Raw genomic sequence first — 21558 nt, 5'->3', positions numbered from 1 at the left:
GTTACGTGTTAAGGATTCTTTCATTTGTCTTTCTGAATTATTTATCTTTACTGTTGTTCCATTTGGCATGGCTCGGTTCTTACACATCCCGCCATTCTATGCTATGGTCATTTCTTGGTTTTTTGTTGTCTTTAATTTTTGCTTATGTGCTTTGTATTTGTGCCATTTTTTTAACTTTAAAATCATTTTTTTATAGTGATCAAGATTATAACACATTGACTGCTTTACTTCTACTTTTGACTTTTTTACCTATTATAAAATTGAGAATGGAAATGGGGAATGTGTCAAAGAGACAACAACCCGCCCAAATAAAAACACAACAGCAGAGGGTCACCAACAGGTCTTCAATGTAGCGAGAAATTCCCGCACCCGGAGGCGTCCTTCAGCTGGCCCCTAAACAAATATATACTAGTCCAGTGATAATGAACGCCATACTAATTTCCAAATTGTACACAAGAAACTAAAATTGAAATAATACAAGACTAACAAAGGCCAGAGGCTCCTGACTTGGGACAGGCGCAAAAATGCGGCGGGGTTAAACATGTTTGTGAGATCTCAACCCTCCCCCTATACCTCTAACCAATGTAGTAAAGTAAACGTATAACAATACGCACATTAAAATTCAGTTCAAGAGAAATCCGAGTCTGATGTCAGAAGATGTAACCAAAGAAAATAAACAAAATGACAATAATACATAAATAACAACAGACTACTAGCAGTTAACTGACATGCCAGCTCCAGACTTCAACTAAACTGACTGAAAGATTATGATTTCATCATATGAACATCAGGCACAATCCTTCCCGTTAGGGGTTTAGTATCATACCATCATAACATATATGAGAAGAACATAACCCGTGTCATGCCAACAACTGTTTTTAGAATAAATGTGTTTAGTTCCGATGCAAAGACCTTATCAATGACTCAATATTAACGCCAAAATATGCAATCTTTAATGACTTGACAACAGTATCGTAATTATATCCCTTCTTAATAAGTCTATTCAAAGATTTTGTAAGTTTCTGAGGTGAATACTGACACCTTTGTGCTTTATAAAGAATATTACCATAAAAAATTGGATGTGAAATACCTGAACGTATTAAAAGTCTGCATATTGAGCTATATTTACGAATAATGTCTTTATACCGATGATAAAATTTAGTAAATGTTTTGACTAGTTTGTGATATCGAAAACCCTGGTGTAATAATTTTTCAGTAATACATAAATTTCTCTCGTTAAAATCTAAAACATTGTTACATACACGAGCGAATCGTACAAGTTGAGATATATAAACACCGTAAGATGGTGACAAGGGAACGTCACCATCTAAAAACGGATAATTAACGATAGGAAATGAAAAATCATCCCTTTTATCATAAATTTTAGTATTCATCTTTCCATTAGTGATATAGATATCAAGATCGAGAAAAGGGCAGTGGTCATTGTTAGTATTAGCTTTATTTAAAGTAAGTTCAACAGGATAAATTTCATTAATATACATACTGAAGTCGTCATTATTGAGAGCCAAAATATCATCCAAATATCTAAAAGTATTATTAAATTTGTTTATCAGATGTTGTTTCGATGGGTCTTTGCTTATTTTTGACATAAATTGTAACTCATAACAATACAAAAACAGGTCCGCAATAAGTGGTGCACAGTTAGTCCCCATTGGAATTCCGATAATCTGACGATATACGGAATCCCCAAAGCGAACAAAAATGTTATCTAGTAAAAATTCAAGGGCATATATAGTATCAAAGCATGTCCAATTAACATAGTTTTTTTGTTTATTGCTACTAAAAAATGACCTAAAAGAGTTTGAACATATATATTCACATTCTGATTTTTTGAATGCCCATTTAATTAGGTGTGTGAATTTTTTCTTAATGAGAATGTGAGGCAATGTGGTATACAGGGTAGAAAAATCAAAACTTTGAACAGATTCAAAATCACCAATATAAGCATGCAATTTATCAAGTACTTCCAACGAGTTCTTGACACTCCAAAAGTAATTTATTCCACTATTTTCGAAGGCCTTATTTGAACAATTTATTATCTGTTTGTTTTGATTTGTCATTGTTGTCAGTATAGTGGCATTTTGTTTCACTGTCAATCACGTGAGTGGTTAAGATAGCTACACAACCTGGCTTAATCCTTCATTTCGACATAAGGAAATGTCTGTACCAAGTCGGGAATATGACCTTTCAATTCCATTCGCTTGATATATTTGATGCTTTTGATTTTGCAATATGATAAGGAACTTTCCGTTTTGAATTTTCCTTGGATTTTTTTTTTTTTTTTTTTTTACTTTTTGCAAAAAAAATCGTACATTGCTTATTGTTTAGGCACATCTGACCCAAAAGGTTTTCAAGAATGTGTCCATAGTACACGGATCACTCGCCCTATCATGTTCTATATTCAATGAACCTTGAAAATGGGGTTAATATTTATCAAAGGTACCAAAGTTATAATTTAATACGCCAGACGCATCAGTCACGCTCAGATCAAAATGGTTATAAAGCTCTAAAACTCTAATTTGGCATGAAAATTAAAAAGATCATTTCAGTTGTGCTGATTCGGGGAGCATTTAGCAAAGGTATAAACAATATTGAGTTATTGAATTTATGAAAAGAACTACATTTTCAAAGAACTTAATTTATATGCGAATAAAAAGGATTTTTTACACCGAGAAGCAACACTTTGGTAAGAGCTTAATTTCGAAAAAACGGGAAAATAAATTTAGATGAGAACCCCTAAAATTTAACCTCCTATGTGAAAATGTGTCAGCTTCAATAAAAGCCGTAACATATCCAAGTTAACGATATGGCCAGAAAAATTGAGATAAATGCTATCCTTACCGGCTACCTGGAAAGGCATCTTGACCCAGGTAGTGTTTGTACATATTATCCGTTTTTTTGTTGTTGCACATTGATAGCACTGTTAAACGATATGAACCGAATGTTACCGTATTATGACTATTATGATTCTCATGTTCAGACGTTCAGACTCCATTACCGATGTCAGTAAACTTGTCTTGTAGAAATCAATATGTTAATCATTTTCGTACTAATGAACTCAAACTGTTTGGCTTCATGTACTTCAATTTTTGTCATCACAGTACTTTAATTTTTATCATCATCGGAGTACAATTCTTGTCACCATATTTTTATTCAAATCTTGTTATTATCGTATTTCAATTCCTGTTTCATCGTACTGTAAATTTGCATCATCGTTGTACAATTCTTGTCATCATCGTACCTCAATTGTTTTCATCATCGTACTTCAGTTCTTGTTGCAGGCGTAATTTAAATCTTTTCATCAGAGTACTGCAATTTATGTCATCATCGTACTTTTATTTTTGACATCATCGTTCTTCAAATCTTGTCATCGTGGTACTCCAAAACTTGTCATCGTCGTACAGCAATTCTTGTCATCATAGTACTTGTTTTCTTGTCATCATCGTTCTTTTATTCTTGTCATCATCGTACTTTCTATAACTGCCGTCATCATACTTAAATTATTGTCATCATCATACTTCGATTCATGTCATCATCGTACTTCAATTTATGTCATCATCGTACTTTCATTCTTGTCATCATCGTTCCTAATTCCTGTTATCATCATACTTCAATTCTTGTCATCATCGTATTTCAAGTATTGTCATAATCGTACTTCAATTCATGTCATCATCGTTCTTCAATTCATGTCATCATCGTACCTAATTCATGTCATCATCTTACTTCAGTTCTTGTCATCATCGTATTTCAAGTATTGTCATAATCGTACTTCAATTCATGTCATCATCGTTCTTCAATTCATGTCATCATCATACTTTAATACTTGTCATCACCGTACTTCAATTTTTGTCATCATCGTACTTTAATTTATCGTCATTATCGTACTTCAATGTATGTTATCATCGTACTTCAATTTTGGTCATCATCGTACTTTAATTCTCGTCATTATCGTACTTCAATTTATTTTATCATCGTACTTCAATTCTTATTCTCAATGAACTGCCATTCTTGTCTTCATCACACTTCAATTATTGTCACCATGCTATTTTAACGTCTGACAAATTAGTTGCATTTCTACGAAATGAACGTTGTTTTCCTTTCATTCCGGGAGCGGTAGCAACTTCATTAGATGATATAGAATTATCTTATTAGACAGAAGCAGTTCAATTCCCACACAAAACACCAGCGCCTACAATTCTCGTGATCGTAAAATTTGAAACAATCGTATGCATTTTTAATTTTTGCACACTGAAGATAAATAATAAACAGAGGTTGTTACTTGTAAAGCGAAGCATGTAAGTGGCATAGTTCCGTTTGTAGTAAATATCGCTGTCATCGAGATGTTTTTTTTTCTCTAATGCGAAGCCTGGATAGTAATCCGTATGTATGTTTCTACGGTGGTAAACAGAAAAAGGATACAGAATCCCCCTGGCTCTGTAATGGTCGTCCCTTTAGCGTATTCAAACAAACAAAGTCGTGTCAGAATGATGTTAATAATATTTGGCATTATTGTTTCCCGTCACTATCTGTCTCAAATGTGAAGGTCACAAACTTTACATAATCCCAATATTGAAATAAAAAGTCGAGTCTGTCATGAACGTGTTGATTGATATCTTATATATAACGTATTTTGTATTGACGACCACTGTATCACGAAGGTCTTTTCAAAAAGTTGAAAATCTAACTTGGCATTTTACCCCAAAAACAAAACGATATGTGAGAAAATATTTCAATTTCGAAATAAATCATAAATATTCAATATAAAGATAAGGAGATGTGTTATGATTGTCAAAGGGATATACAACTATTAACCCGAGTCCAAAGACCGAAGTTGTAAGACTACTATTTGACACTATACGACCTTCAACAATGAGCAAACCTATAATATATAGTAAACTTTATAAGGCTTTTTGACATAACAAATGAGAAAAAAATTATAAGAGAAACACAACAGCTTGATTGGATACCAGAAACAACTATTTAAGCAAATATGACAGACAATCAATGACAATCACTTCATTACAACCTCCTGACTTGATATAATGCTCATGGTTTCATATATGCTTTTACACACGCTAATAAAAAATATTGCGATATTTCAATCATCCCTTTCCATGGGACAGTGGACAAGAATATTTTATATAGTTAAAAAGGGCTTCAATCGTCAGATCGGCACCAATTACATAAAAAGCCAATTACTATACAAGGTACCATTCTAAGAATACTCATTACTGAAAGCAAAGAAAGGCGTTTGGACCTCAAAGTGTTGTCCAACCAAAGTGTACAATATGAACAGATAAGGTTGGAACGTCTTTAACAAAGTGCGAAATACTAAAATCACAAACTTTCAACGCTTTAAAACATATAAAAGTACAAAAGAATAATGCAATTCTTTGAATTGCCCAAACAATTGCATTACAACAACGAAATTACTAGTTGAAACACGCCTTTTTTTCATCTTGTTTTTGTGTTGTTTTTTTTTTTATGTTGGCATGGAGAGAATGTGCAGTTATTATTGTTGCATTTTATACGGGAATAAAAAAAAATATAACCTCTGGAGTGACTCGGCTAATCAAAATTACGGAATCGTATTAAACTTCTATTCGATATAACTATTTGCATATGAAAATTGTGTGTTCATTTATTTCAGATGCAATCAACATCGGCAATATCACGGGTGAAAATGAAGTATGTGAAGGTCAACATATGTATGTCAATGTTTCTTACAATGGAAGGTAAAAATATTCTTAAAACTAAACAAGAGTGCATGACAGACTAACATGTACACAATATAATCAATATATGCATTAAATAAAGTGAAAAACTACTTTCTGCTATATAGATGGTGTTCTTTCACTAAATAATTCAAAATTTGGTGACTATGTTGAACGCATCTATTCCATTGAACTAGAGATAAAGGATACAACAGATACAGTTAAATCGGCCTCATATCTTGACTTACATCTAAAAAATTGACAATGAGGGTCGATTGAAAACAAAACTTTATGACAAAAGAGATGATTTCAGCTTTCTAATTGTATACTTTCCATTTCTAAGTAGCAACATTCCAGCAGCACCTGCATACGGTCTATATATCTCCCAATTGATACGTGTTTGCATTTCCTATCATGATTTTCTTGATCACTACGTAAATTGTACGGACGCCATCACGAGTTGGTTGACCGTTATGGAATAACCGTTTCACAAATGATATTGGATATGTTCCTTTCGTCGTAACTACAATCCCTTTCCCTTTCATGTGTTATTAAAATTTACTATTACAAAATGATAGAAATAATTATAAATTAAGGAATGTATCTCCCTCATGCAAAGCTCTGATTCCTTTCACGGACAATACTTTGGCTATACTTTTTGGACCTTTTGGGTTATAGCTCTTCATCTTTTATATAAGCTTTGGATTTCAAATATTTTGGCCACGAGCATCACTGAAGAGACATGTATTGTCGAAATGCGCATCTGGTGCATGAAAATTGGTACCGTTAATTTTATTTCACGAATGTGACCTACCGAATTAGACTATTTACCGGATTTGATATATCATAAGCAACACGACGGGTGCCACATGTGGAGCAGGATCTGCTTACCCTTCCGGAGCAATTGAGATCACCCCTAGTTTTTTGTTTTTTACTCTTTAGTTTTCTATGTTGTGTTATGTGTACTATTGTTTGTCTGTTATTCCTTGTCATTTTTTCGCCATGGCGTTGTTAATTTATTTTCGATTTATGAGTATTACTGTACATGTCCCTGTGGTATCTTTCGTCCCTCTTTTTGAACCAATGCTTATAATGTCTAAGAAACATACTAAACCATGAAAACTTAACATTGACCAATAAACCATGAAAATGAGGTCAAAGTGAGATGATACCTTCCAGAGAAACACCTTACAATCATGTAATGCAACAAATATAGTTGACCTTTTGCTTATAGTTTAAGAAAAACAGACCAAGTCACAAAAACATATCACTGAGCAATGAACCGTGAAAATGAGGTCAAATAAAACCTCCAAGACTAACATGTACATCATAAAATATTTACATACCCTAAATATAGTTGACTTATTGCATATAGTATCAGAAAAAAAACCAAAAACATAACTTTGACCACTGAACCATGAAAATGAGATCAAGGTCATATGATACCTGCCAGTTGGACATGTCCCCCTTATAATTATTCCATACGCTAAATATATCAGACCTATTGATTATTTTATCTGATATATGGACCTACCTACCAAAACTTAACTTTGTTGACATATCCTTGAAATGAGTCTGAGGTCAAATGAAAACTGTCTGTTGGGCATGAGGATCTTGCAAGGTATGCACATTCTAAATATAGTTATTATATTACTCATAATAAGAAAGAAATCAACATTGCAAAAATCTAAACTTTTAAAGTGGTCACTGAACTATACAAATGAGGTCAAGGACAAAGGACATATGAAAGACGGAAACATTGTAACATAAGGCTTCTATGTACAAAATATGAAGCATCAAAGTTTTCCGCCTTCTAAAATATAAAGCTTTAAAGAAGTGAACTAACGCCACCGCCACTGGATCACTATCCCTATGTCGAGCTTTCTATGACAGAAGTCGCAAGCTCGACAAAAAATGCAGGGATAGGTGAAAACAAGTATGCAATGTGCATGTAGAAGAAACAGTAATTAACAGCCAATCATTTCTGAGGTATTTTCGTGCGCTTCGACCTATGAAAATACCGTACTTGTCATATTACAGTCTAGGTATAAATTCATATTTTAACAGTAAATCGACCGATGAACGACCGCAAAGCTTCAAACACAAAACAGTTATTTTGTATTACCATATTCTATGGTAATAAGGTCATCGATAAATGAATTAGGCCATACACAGACATGTACACCTTACAATCATTCCATACAGCTAAAATAGTTGACCTGTTGTTTAAAGTATTTTATAAACTGACAAAATTACGAAAACTTAATAAATGATGATCTGGGGTCAAGGTCGGGTAATTACCTGCTAGACATGTACACGTTACAATTGTTCCATACACCAAACATAGCTGACATATTGCTATTAGTAATACCTTATATTGACAAAAGAACCAAGAATATGATATCAAGGTCAGATAATACCAATTAGACCGACATGAATACCTTACATTCATTTCATATACCAAATACAGTTGATTTGATGATTAGTCTTGTATTATTTTAATTTTAGTTTCTTGTGTACAATTTGGAAATTAGTATGGCGTTCATTATCACTGGACTAGTATATATTTGTTTAGGGGCCAGCTGAAGGACGCCTCCGGGTGCGGGAATTTCTCGCTACATTGAAGACCTGTTGGTGACCCTCTGCTGTTGTTTTTTATTTGGGCGGGTTGTTGTCTCTTTGACACATTCCCCATTTCCATTCTCAATTTTAAAGTACTTTTAAAAAAACAGACAAAAAACACACAAAACCCTAACATTTAACAATGAACAATGTAGTGATATACATTTGTTTGTGTTTGTTCTTTGTCCAAACGTTTCTTTTTGTCCTGAGGTACACCAAGTTATTGAGTTTCATTCTGTTGTTGGTCTTGATCAAATTATTAACATTAATTATGATAAGACAGTTTTGCTGATAAAAACAAAATCTAATTAAGATAAGGTAAAAAGAATTCTTACAGTAATAGGTAAATCATGCATGAGACACTTTTGTGGAAAAAAGAAGACAAGAATATGTTGGAATAATTTTTGTCCAGCCTACTGAATGAATAGTTGTAATAAAATAGAGGAAAACACTCTATTTTTATAAAAAATGAAAAAAGATTAAAAAATGGTTCAACAAAGGTATATTTTAATCAATGATATTGTATAAGATTTTGGAAAGAATCTCAGTTTGGAACGGTTAGAAAAAACATTCAAAATTTACAGAAATCTTATGAAATATGTAACAGTTTAATTTCTGCTGTAAAGAGAATATGAAAGTGCTACGATTTTGATAATTATAAACTATCAATCCCATTTATTCCTTCATTTGTCAAGATTTTTTGCTAAAGCTCATGGTGTACTAAAGACATGTATTAACTATTAATTCGAAATGATATATTTTCAACGGGTCAGAAATAATAGAACTTGAATCAACTTTTAAATTCAGATGAAATAAATGGTGATAAATTTTCAAATTAACATTCATAGTCAAAAAAAAATGACCAAATTGCAGTGCCGCGTTACAATGTAGATAAATCAGCATATTTTAGGTACAAATATTATAAATATTTGAATAAAATTAATGTCACTTACAGTCCAAATTGTACTTTTTGCTAAGATGAAGCAGAAAACCATTGAACACTTATTTTGGAATTGTGAGTATGTTCAAACATTCATTGATGAAATTGACTTGTTTTTGTCCAATGGTATAAGTGTTCCATTTACCATATCACATTTTCGGGGATAATACGAATTCATTTAGTGGGGTATGCATTTACAAATAAAGCAATATATTTTCGACTGCAAATATTTAAAAAGAAAAGAAAAGCGTTTACATTGGAAGTAGTGTAAAATAGTAAAAAAAGAAAAATAAAGTCGTTATACAGCAATGAAAAAAAACTAATTGGTATTAAAAATAAAAGAATAGATATTTTTGACAAGAGTTGGAATGCTTTTGCTATTTTTTTCAGTGAATGATAATTTTTTACAATGTTTTTGTGTACATAAATTAGTAGAAATAGAATTGTCATATGATATATTAGCTGTTATGAGAAAATACTAAATAATTAATCTGTGCAATTAAAAAAAAAAACCTTTTAAATTCTTCTTGAAACTACCCTTTTTCATTATTTGATTGCTTTTAGATCTACATACATACTTAAAATATATATCTTTATATCTTATTACTAAAACAACAAAACACTGTATTGTTTATAACCTGTGCATTTGTTACATTAGATAATTATATGTTTGATAATCTTAATTGTAAGCTTCTTGTTTGATGTTACTAACATGTAATATATTTTTTGTATCTTAGTTTAAATTATAGTATGACGTCCATTTTCACTGCACTATAGAGTCACATACTACTAACAAATACTTACATCTGTATAACTATTCTATTTCATGTACATTGTTTTGTAAAAAAAAAGCCAACATATATATGTAACAGAACTATTCTACTTTCCAATAAATAGCTAAAAGATTACATTTTAACAAATTTGTAAAACTGCTATATTTTGGGGCCAAAAAGTTGTCTTACCGGGTCTACTCCTTTTGTGAAAATCCTAATAGGATTGTTTCAACTTAAATGACGATTATGTTTACGTTTTGTTTGGTATTATCGGTAGAAATACTGCAAACTGTAAACCGAACATGTGATCAGCAATGCAAGATCAACAAAAGATTGTTTTGTCATGAGTTCTATGCTAGTCCATAATGTTTAAAGGTTGTCCTTGTTTAAGATTAACATAGACCTAGGTTAGCGACACATGGTTATAAGTCTCAAGCTTGATAGATATAACAAGTGATTAGATATCATAATGTGTTGAAATATGATTGAACAATTTTGCTTTATCACAGCCATTCGTATCTCTAATAGTTATCAAAGATACCAGGATTATGATTTAGTACGTTTCGTCTACATAAGACTCATCAGTGACGCTCATATCAAAATATTTATAAAGCCAAACAAGTACAAAGTTGTAGAGCATTGAGTGAAGTAAGGTTAAGGCAATTTTTTTCTTATCTAAGATTGAAAATATTCTAATCTGATGAATATCATTAGTCACAGAATATTTCAATATCTTGATATATGAATAGTTTCGACAGTCAATATGATAATCAAATTAGGGATGGGAGTTACAAAATCATTTGATTAGACAGAAACTGCCTTTGATTACATTGCTCCTGTGCTTTGATTTATTTATTTTAACATTGACATAATTTTAGTAGCGTAATATGTGACAGAAGATTGTAAATCATTATGGTTTCGTGGGACCATGACATCATTCCTCAAATTCAAAATAATTAAGTTTTTAAATATGAAGTAACATAATTGATCTTTTTATAGCAGAAATTGTCTGTAATTTTGTCATGTCTTCACTAAAATTATAATTTATCAGGTTTATTGTGTTTACAGCAATCCAACAGAAATATGTTGGCATGTTATGCATATAAATGAAAGTTTAAACTGTACATGGTTAAATGGAAACGAAAACAGATATACAATAGACTTACACACTGACCACAAGGAAGGCACATACAAACTGAATATAACCATGAAAAATGATGTTAGCAAGGCTTATGCTCTGATATCTTTCAAAGTTATAGATGGATATAAAGGTTTGTTGTCTACATCAAAAACTTTTATTATCTTGTCATGTATACAAATTTCAGTGACATATTTTAAAAGCTTTAGTTTTCTTAATTCAAATATGTTCATGTCTTCTTAACTTGGCAAGGCTGGTAATCTACACACGCAGAACAATTGGTTCTGCAATAAAAACCGAGAGAGAATTTCTGGTTGTTCTTGAGTGAAGCAATTGCCATCGCTTCCAAAGGTATGTACATTTCTAAATTGCAACTTTCTAATTTAACTGATCAAAATATTGAAAATCGGAGAATGCTATGGTGTGGTGAATTCGTTAACGAAGAGATACATGTATTATTTATTGTTGTAAAATCAGTTGCCCACGACAAATTGGCGAAAAAAGTTACATTTAAATTTTGAAATGGTTCTATCAACAGATCTACAAGTTCAAATGTTCAAATGTAATTAATTTTTTTCGGTCAATGGGTATGAATGTCGTTTTGGGCGGCTTGGAAGCTGTCCGAAGTTGGAAGACGTCTTAATAAATCTAAAAACTACAAATTTTCATTATTTCGTGGGTGAGGGGATCAGTTCTGATTGAGGACATCGTGAATGCGTGAGGAAACATGAAGTCGTATCTTTATATCCAAGCTTTGAACCGTTCGGGATTGCCTTAATGTCCTAAATTTGGTTAGAGTGTACATGAAAAAACACATTTGTGTGCATAAAAAGACTATGAGATAGAATTTTGAAATAAATTGTGATGTCAATGATTTTGTTTTCTACCTACAAGTAAAAATTAAAATTTTCCAAATCAGCCGAGTATAATTTTTTTACGAAAAGAGTTGTATCCTCTTAAATGGCTTATGTAAAAAAAAAAATCTAAAAACACAAAATTTGATATTTGTTTAATTATTTTGATTTACACAATAAATCACCAAGTTTTCTTTATGATTTCCTCAGATAGAATTTTCTTGATAGTCAGATACTATCAACAAGACCTCAATTAGAACCAATCCCCTCACGCAGGAAATAATGAAAATTTGTAGTTTTTAGATTTATTAAGACGTCTATCAATAAATAAACAGTCTAACCAAGGAATTGCAAATTTGTCTCCAAATTTCCAGATAGGAAAAATTTTAAGTTTTACTTGTAGCAAGAAAAGGACCGGTAGAACGTGAAAATTATCCCTTAAAAATAATTGTCAGAATCCAATGAAAGCTATCATGACAAACGAATTACTTTAAAATGGGTTTTTTCATGAACAATTTCACCATTAAGCAATATCAACGACTCATAGCTTGGATATTAAGATATGATTTCACGTACCTTCACGCTTTCACGATGTCCTCAATTAGAACCAATCCCCTCACGCAGGAAATAATGAAAATTTGTAGTTGTTAGACGTCTTTCAACTTCGGATGTGACGTTACGCACGTTGTTGCGTCAATATCGTGTAATCAACCAGTCCACATTAATAAACAGCTTTTCTATAAAATCTTAACAGTAAAGTTATATAAAATTTATATTCATAGACTTGACAGGTAAATACTATTACTGAATATGCGTTCCTGTAACGACCAACGCTTTTGTTTGGCAAAAAACAAATAGTGTTCAATATGGGCAGATTTAGGAAAATGTTAAGTTATCAAAAGGAGTAGGTCCGGTAAGGACCGATTTTGGCCTCAAATTTCAGGTTCATCTTACGAAAGATTTTGACCCCTTTTTAACCACTTAAGTGTCTATTTCATTTGACTCAATTAGTTTATGTGAAAGATTTTAACTGATTTAGTCTTTAAAAACGACCCGATTCAAGCTCAAATATGAAAAATCTACCAAATATGCCGAAAAATGTCACTTTTCAGATGGTTTATGGTCAAAAATGAAAGTGGCCGCATCCGTGTTCATCCTCAACCTTTATATATGTTATGTATTATCATAAAATACAACTTACATTTCAATATCAAGGATGAACACGAATGCGGCCACTTTCGTTTCACACGAAAACCGTCTAAAATTTAACTAAAATGCTAGAATTGTGAAGATTTCAGTAATTTAGCATGACTTAATGGTGCTAGTACCCGATATATGTGCATTGTATTGTCAAAAACAGCCCATATTTATGTAGCAGAAGCATTCTACTGTCCAATAAATAACTAAAAGTTTACATTTTAACAATTTTGTAAAACTACTATATTTTGGGGCCAAAAAGGGGTCTTACTAGACCTACTCCTTTATAGGTTTTAAAATATAAGATTTTATCACATATTTGTTACGAATACGTTGGGTTTTGCATATGCAATAACCTAAAAATTGCCCGGGGCAAAAAATGAAGATATTGATATTGTGCCCTGATTCCAAATGACGTCACGTCATTGCGTCCTTAACGACACTTTTGTGATACAAAATTTAACATTTTACCTGTTATGTTTTATTAAATTGTAATAATTTAACTTTGTGTCTCTATTCTGCAGAACTTAAATATGTGATAAATAGATTATAACATGTCTTTTCCATATTGGCCCTGGTATCATCCCTCGACCCATATCGGCCCTCGGCTAAAGCCTCGAGGCCGATATGGGAGTCTCGGGATGATACCAGGGCCAATATGGAAAAAGCCATGTTATAATCTATACATATAAAATTTTCGGTTAGTGTAAATTCTGCTCATAAAAGTACATAGATAGACCATATCAAAACCGAATTTTTGTAGCACTCACATCACATATAAAAGTGCAACGGCTTCTAGCAAATGTCTTGCAAGATGTCCAATGTCGGATTTCGACGCTTTTTACAAATAATCGGTCATTTGCGACGTTATTTATTGAAAATTTAGATTTGTTGCATTCTAAATAGTGCTTTTCCGTAATTGTACAATAACTCTACAAAACAGCTACATACTTTTTGAAAATTTACGCAGTCAAAACGACTTCGTTTTCAAAAAAATTAAATGTCTTGCAAGTTTGTCCACTGGACGATTTTCGTACGTTTTCAACGTTGTATCTTTACTAGTATAATTCATGTACATGATATAGTTTGGGATGCGATGAACGTAATTGATAATTTTTATGCCGATACTTATGCACTGTAAGGTCGTTTGCTTTTTTCTATACACTTGATTTATTGATAAAAATAACATTGGACAAGACATATATATATACTGATGATATTTTAAAGTTCATACTCTTCATTTAATACATAATAAAAACATCTTTTTTGTTTAATGGTTGATTATTAAAGAAGAGAAACTATGATAATTTAATTATCGCATATTATTCCTTAACATTCGTTATGTTTGTGGTCCTTGAGTAAGACCAAGTTTGTTTTTTTAATGGGAATTTAATTTCAATTTTATTTTAATTAAAGCAAAATATATATCGTCTTCCTTTTCGGATCTAAATGGGGAAACATTGCATTTTATTACGTTTTAATATGTCAATTGGTAGAGAGTTGTGTCATTGGCACTCGATCATCATACCGTATAATTCTTCTCATTTCATACAGACTTGTGCATTACCCAAATACGATATATTTTGTTGTTTGTTGCTTACGTTACTTTGTGGGAACTATTTTATGCTTTGCAGTACAACCAAACATTAAGAAGTATCCATGATATTGATGTGAAAAACAAAAATTGCAAGCGAAATAAAAAAAATAACTCCAATAATCGTTAATCGCCGTAAAACGTTGACGTTACTATTTTAGACGCAATATCGTGCGTAACGTCACAGCGTTCACGCCGCCCGGAACGACATTCATACCCATTGACCGAAAAAAACCCACTAAATTTGAACTTGTAGATCTGTTGATAGAACCATTTCAAAATTAAATGATAACTTTCTACGCCAATTTGTCGTGGGCAACTGATTTTGTTGGAGGTTAACTCCATGTACAACAGTAAATGAAACATGTACCTCTTCGTTAAAGTATTCTGATCTAGTAACACCTGCATTTTAAGTATTCACCACAGCATAGCATTCTCCGTTTTTCAATATTGTGATCAGTTAAATTAGAAAGTTGCAATTAAATGTACATACCTTAGGAAGCGGTTACAATTGCTCCACTCATGCCGCACAACCGGGAAATCCTCTCACGGTTTCCATTGCAGAACCAATTGTTCTGCGTCTGTAGATTACCACCCGTGTTGGTGAGTTTATATATTCTGCTGTTAATAGTTGTATGTCTTGCTTAGAGTAATTGTTGGCAATGTGGCAGTGCTTTCTTCGGCAAATATTGTTACGTCTTCTATTTATTCTTACTTATCGAAAAGTGCTTATGAATTAAACCATTGATACTAGATATAAACATACAAATGCATCATCAAGATCCATGCCTCTCAAACGCATACAGAATATGAGGTAATTCTAAAAGCTTGACCATGCCAAATGGCTTTCAAAAATTAGTTGATACATTAAGTTATTCTGATCAAAGATGTTGATAAAAGTACTTATGATATATCATTGATTTACCATTATCGAAAACAAATCGGACAAACAGTGCTGTAGTTGAATAGTTAATGCTCTGTTAATTTTGAATTTGAATCGCACTTATCCGTTGAACTGTCTCCTCTACGCGTCGCCAGTAAACTGCATTGGCAACAGTCAAATCGCTAAATGACATTACATATACAGTTATTCGTCCAAATTAAAATTTGTTTGGACAACTCTCGTTGTCATATTCTAAATTTAGGCACCTATGTTATTTCTCTAGCGCCTTGAAATACAACACTTTTTACGTATGTGAGGTCACAATGCCCGGCTATGTCGTCATGCAATATCTTCTGCTACATCACACTACTCATTGAAAAGAATTATTACACTGTATAACCTTTGACGTTTTATTTGAAAGAGATACAGTAAAGAACTGGTGCTTGCACAGAAAATAAGAACACATATGCCCCTTGACACAGTCAGATTAGGTAAACGTGTCCCTCCGGCATAGATAGGGTTAAAACATCAACATATCGCTATTAATAAGTCATTTATGTTTCAGATCACAAGATCTCCAGTGTGATGGTAGTGACAATTACTTTTTGCTTGGTTGGTCTTATAGTAACAGTGGCTGCATTAGCATATTCATTAAAAGTACGAAAAAAGTATCATATTACTGAAGTAGCTGATTTTAATTTCCATCCACATATAAAGAAGGGACCCAAAATTTCGACAGTAATGAAGAATTTATTATACGAGTTTTTAGAGAAAGATAGATTAAATAGGAGACAAAACAATTTAAACAAACATCAGTCAACAATCAAGACATATGGTACTATCGAATCGTCAAACGATGACGATATGCTCTTATACAATCTGTGATCATTTATTTTTTTTGCAATAGTGAGTATTGCTTAGGTGTTTTCATACCACTTTACAAATGTTGCTTTGCTTTTTCAATTACATGTCAATGACTATGAAATGGAATTACTATGTAAAAGTATAATAAATCATATGAAGTACAAGACTTATCATTATTTTAACTTATGTACACTGATGAAATGATTTTATTTTCAGTTCTTGCAAGATATGTTAAACACACTTTTATCATATTGACTTGTTAATGTGGTCATGTAAAATTTTCCAAAACAAAAAAATATGGTATAAAAAATCCACCATTTTCTACATTTGGAAATGCCTGTACTAAGTCAGGAATATGACAGTTATTGTCCATTCTTTTGATGTATTTTATCATTTGATTTTGCTATTTGATTAGGGTCTTTCCGTTTTGAATTTTCACTTTTTTTGTGATTTAACTTTTTCCTAATGCCTTACAATGTGAATGCTATAGAGATTTAAGGAGACAGTTTATTAAACCTAAATATTAGCAACCATCGATAGGGCCATACAACATTTTTCGACCTGATTAGTATATGTAAGCGTTAATTATATTACAGGTATGAGATTTTAGTGATATTTGGCCTATAACATTAAACCTGGCATGAACTATAATTGTGAATTATGTTTCAGGTTTTTTTACATACATTGTGACTTGTTATCGTATTTATTTTATATAAGAAAACTATCACAGTTATATAAGAAAAATTATTGCGTTCAGAAATTTTTCATATTGTAAAAAAACACATCATTATCATATTTGAAAAAATATCGCATAATGATTTTAATTAAATATATACCTCTACAAATGATAAATTGTGCATTTATATTTCATTTAATCAATATATCGATTTCCTCGTATTAATACAACTTGCTTATTATTATATTATTGAATTCATGAAAGTAATACAGCAGACGTTTGTCATGTCAAATATTACCCTGTTTTACGAATACTTGCAACTTTATACTGAGAAATCTTCCTTTCTTCATACAAATGTAAACATTCGTCTGAAATTTCACACGATGCATCAAGTTCATATTAGACAATATCGATACTTCATATAAGAAACGTTTTTTTATCGATTCGCTTCTTCCCTAGACTGATCTTACTTATTTTTTTCGTTCTATTGGGTTTAACCTTTCATTATACATGTTACTAAACATGTATGCCATATAATATTTAAGGTCTTTCCTCTACGCGAGGAAAGACCTTATTGTTTTTCCAATGTTGTTTTTTTCCAGCATTTTTCGGCACGCCCTCCTACCTCTCCTATTAGAGTTATCAATACCAAAAGTGAACCATCGATAGACCTCAACATGAACTTTTACCAGATGAACTTTTGTAGGATTTCACCATCCCCTTTAGAAGTTATCTCCCTTTTATTGATTTTTTTCAACATAGTCCCCCCAAAATGTATTAAAAGATATCATGACTTTATTTGGACAATAGGTAAATCTCATCATGATGTATTTTTTGTACTTCATTTTCGAATATCGTAATGTATTTGTTTACCTCAACTACTGTATTTGTATTTATATTGTATTTTTCTCTGTAAACTTTTATTTATTTATTTTTTAGAATAAGGCATAGATCTATCATTATAGTTTTCAAGATGACGCATTTATTTTTTCTATATATTTGTTGGTTTCAAACTTGAGGCTCTAGAGAGCCTGCATTGTTCCCCAAGTCAATGTGCATTTTAATAATGGACACTCTCCAAAATTGCGGACTAGAATAGAATTCATGAAATAAATCTCTTTTTTGTTGATTTATATTGCTGATATATTTTTTTTCTTGTAAAGCTTCGTTTGTCTTCTTTATTTTTTGCATAAACACGAAAAGGTTTTTAAAAAAAAGGTCACTACTGAATTTATGTCATACACTCCTATAGGTTTATCATTGAATTTATATTAAAAGCGTGTATCATGAAGGTTGTATAGCCGACTATGGGTTTTGTTTATTGTTGAAAGTCGTACAGTAAACTATAGTTGTTAACTTTTATTTCATTTTGTCTCTTGTGAAGAGTTGTTTCATTGGCAATCACCCCAGATCTTCTTAATTCTCTATTTTCTATTAGTATCAAATGAACTAAACAATATCACTGTTCAATTATAATGAATTCTTGATTATATGAACCAGGCCAGACAACCATATACACCATACAATCAATCTATACACTTTAATCTTATTCATTGATCCATGAAATGAGGTAGAGGTACGGTGAACCCTGTCTGACAGACATGTAAGCATCGCAAAGAACCTGTATAGTTATCCTTCTACTCATAATAAGTAAGAAATTCATTTAAGCAGTCGCTGAAACATGAAAATGAGGTCAACAACAACAGACAGATAGAAATTTCGTAACATAAAATACTAAATACAAGACATAAAGCATCCAAGTAGAATCATATTCAAAACAGTGTGGCTGTAGTCATTGATTGTCGACCTAAATTATCCCATTGACTGGGACAGATTAGGTGAACGTTTGTCTGTAATGACCACTGCTCACTATGTACTTGTTAGACACTGAAACTGTGGGGTCACCAAAGGTTCTCAACACCTAAATAAAGTAATTCGAAAAACTAATCAGGAATAATACAATGTTTTGATTTATATCAATAATATAAATCAAAACATAAAGGTTATTCCTGATTAATTTTTTGAATTATTTTATTATTATAGGCGTTAAGAACCTTTGGTGACCCCACTGTTTAGATTCTATAATAAGTAAGTAGTGAGAAGTGTTCGTTACAGTCAAACGTTCACCTAATCTGTCCCAGTCAATGGGATAATTTGGGTCGTTAATCAATGGCCACAACCACACTGTTTTGAATATGATTCTATTTCTTCCTTCTGAAACTTGAAGCTTTTTTCAAATAGTTGGCATCGCCCCTGCTTCTGCCACAGGATAGTTATACCTATGGCTGGCATTCTGAGACTTTTGTCACATAAATTGTCATTAAAAGGACAATAAATAGCTCCAGTAAGGAGTCATTAGATGATTTCAACAATGTTGACTTAGATATATTTGTGAATCTTGTGCTGCTTTTAGTTCTAAGATATCAGGCAAAAGTGAAAGAAATGAAAACAATCATAAATTTAGGCTGGGACTATTAGTACTTACAAGTACACATCCGTGATAACGCGGGTCCGTGACTGACTTAAAGTATATAACTATGCCTAAGCCTTATTTTAGTAATTGGTATTGTCATCTGATAAAGTCATGTCGATTATGAGATACACAGGTTTTTTGGCTTTCAAATCTTTCTGTTTGAACCCGTCGACCTGGAACTTATCAATTATTGGTAATATTAATTATTTGGAAAACAAAAGGTCCTGGCTATCCAGGAATGGAGTATTTTCAGCCCTTTGATTATGACCCGTGTATATAGCAAAATCCTAAATACACCGTTTGGTGGTGCGCTTGTCAAATGCGGAACGTACAGATAAGGTAATAGCTAACAGGTGAATATACTATTGGTATCGGTATCAGATTCGACCCGGAACTTGTTAATTATTGGCAATATTAATTATGTGGAAAACAAAAGGGTCTGGAGTGGTGTAATTTTTAATCTACACCATTGTCCTATATTAGTTCTATATAGAGTTGAATTCTTTGATTTGCCGTTTTTACCCGATGACGGCTGACAAATTGGACCTCGTAATTTTAGTAATATAGATATATAGTAGTCCGAGATTTAGGGAAACAACTCCTATAAGAAGTCTTGAGTCAGTTTTGGTGTAAAGAAAGATCTCACTATTGGGAACATTTTTTGCACTACTACAATGGTTTTTAAGATAATAGACAAAACTTGCATTTTATCCCTATGTTCAATTTATGTATATGATTTAAGATCTAGAGCAATACGGAGTTGACTGACAATTTGGGCCATATTTGACTTTATTGTAGATCTTATCTTGCTGATTATTTTTGCTATTTGAAATTTCTTTGTATCTATTACTGTTTTCATGAGTATAAGCAAAAAGGATAAAATTATTGTAAATTAGGTAATTAAGGGCAATAACTCCTATCAGATGTCTACTAATAATTTTGATGTAAATGGATAACTGGAAAATCTCAACAGTCTGATTAATTCTTCTCTCATTTACCCCCTTCAATGTCAATTTTTAGCTATCAAATCTATGCTATTTGAACTTAGGAATTTAATATTATTTGTTAAAGGATACAAGTGCTTGTTAAACAGGAAGTTGTTGGGTGATTATTCTGAAAAAACATCAAACAGTATAGCTGACTTACATAAGCCCTGAAACCAACTTAGTTTCTTTACATCAAAACTGACTCAAGACTTCTTTGCTCATTGTTGAAGGCCATAAGGTGAGCTATAGTTGTTAATTTCTGTGTCATTTTTGTCTCGTGTGGAGAGTTGTCTCATGGCACATCTTCTTTTTTATATTGGTATTTTTTTCTTTTGTATGTAGTGATTTTGTATCATAAATTTACACACAATTATTCCATGTCGTCAATTCCATCAATCATTTTTAACAAAAACATAAGGAATGACCTCATGTAATCATTTAAATACATGGAAGTTCAATTAATTTTGGCTGCTTCACAGCACCAATGCTGCTTTGATTATCACACTTAACAATTCAGTGTTTAGATAACAAGGTCTAAATCTGACCCATGTATAAAAGCATACATGTCCATTATCACTGAACTAGTATACATATTTTTAAGGGGCCAGCTGAAGGACACCTCTGGGTGCGGGAGTTTCTCGCTACATTGAAGACCCATTGGTGGCTTTAGGCTGTTGTCTGCTTTATGGTCTGGTTGTTGTCGCTTTGATACATTCCCCATTTCCTTTCTCAATTTTACAAATATTTCTCAACATTTTCGAATATTTTTTTCCATATATATATATATATATACATATATGTATGAGTTATCAAAATGTCAAGC

At 32.0% G+C, this 21558-nt stretch overlaps 1 protein-coding gene across 1 annotated transcript in view; it reads left to right on the top strand.

Moving 5' to 3' along the window:
- The window catches only part of LOC139488804 (uncharacterized), a 34542-nt gene extending 17778 nt beyond the window's left edge, over nt 1-16764 (top strand). The window contains exons 4-6 of the mRNA XM_071274725.1: nt 5672-5756; nt 11139-11341; nt 16302-16764. Of these exons, the coding sequence (XP_071130826.1) occupies nt 5672-5756; nt 11139-11341; nt 16302-16621 (608 nt within the window). The 3' untranslated portion in view covers nt 16622-16764. The remainder of the gene's footprint in view (nt 1-5671; nt 5757-11138; nt 11342-16301) is intronic.
- Nucleotides 16765-21558: the final 4794 nt, after the last annotated feature.

Source organism: Mytilus edulis, chromosome 9 (genome assembly GCF_963676685.1).
Source record: "Mytilus edulis chromosome 9, xbMytEdul2.2, whole genome shotgun sequence".
Taxonomy (NCBI): domain Eukaryota; kingdom Metazoa; phylum Mollusca; class Bivalvia; order Mytilida; family Mytilidae; genus Mytilus; species Mytilus edulis.
This window is presented reverse-complemented; position numbering and strand designations above follow the sequence as displayed.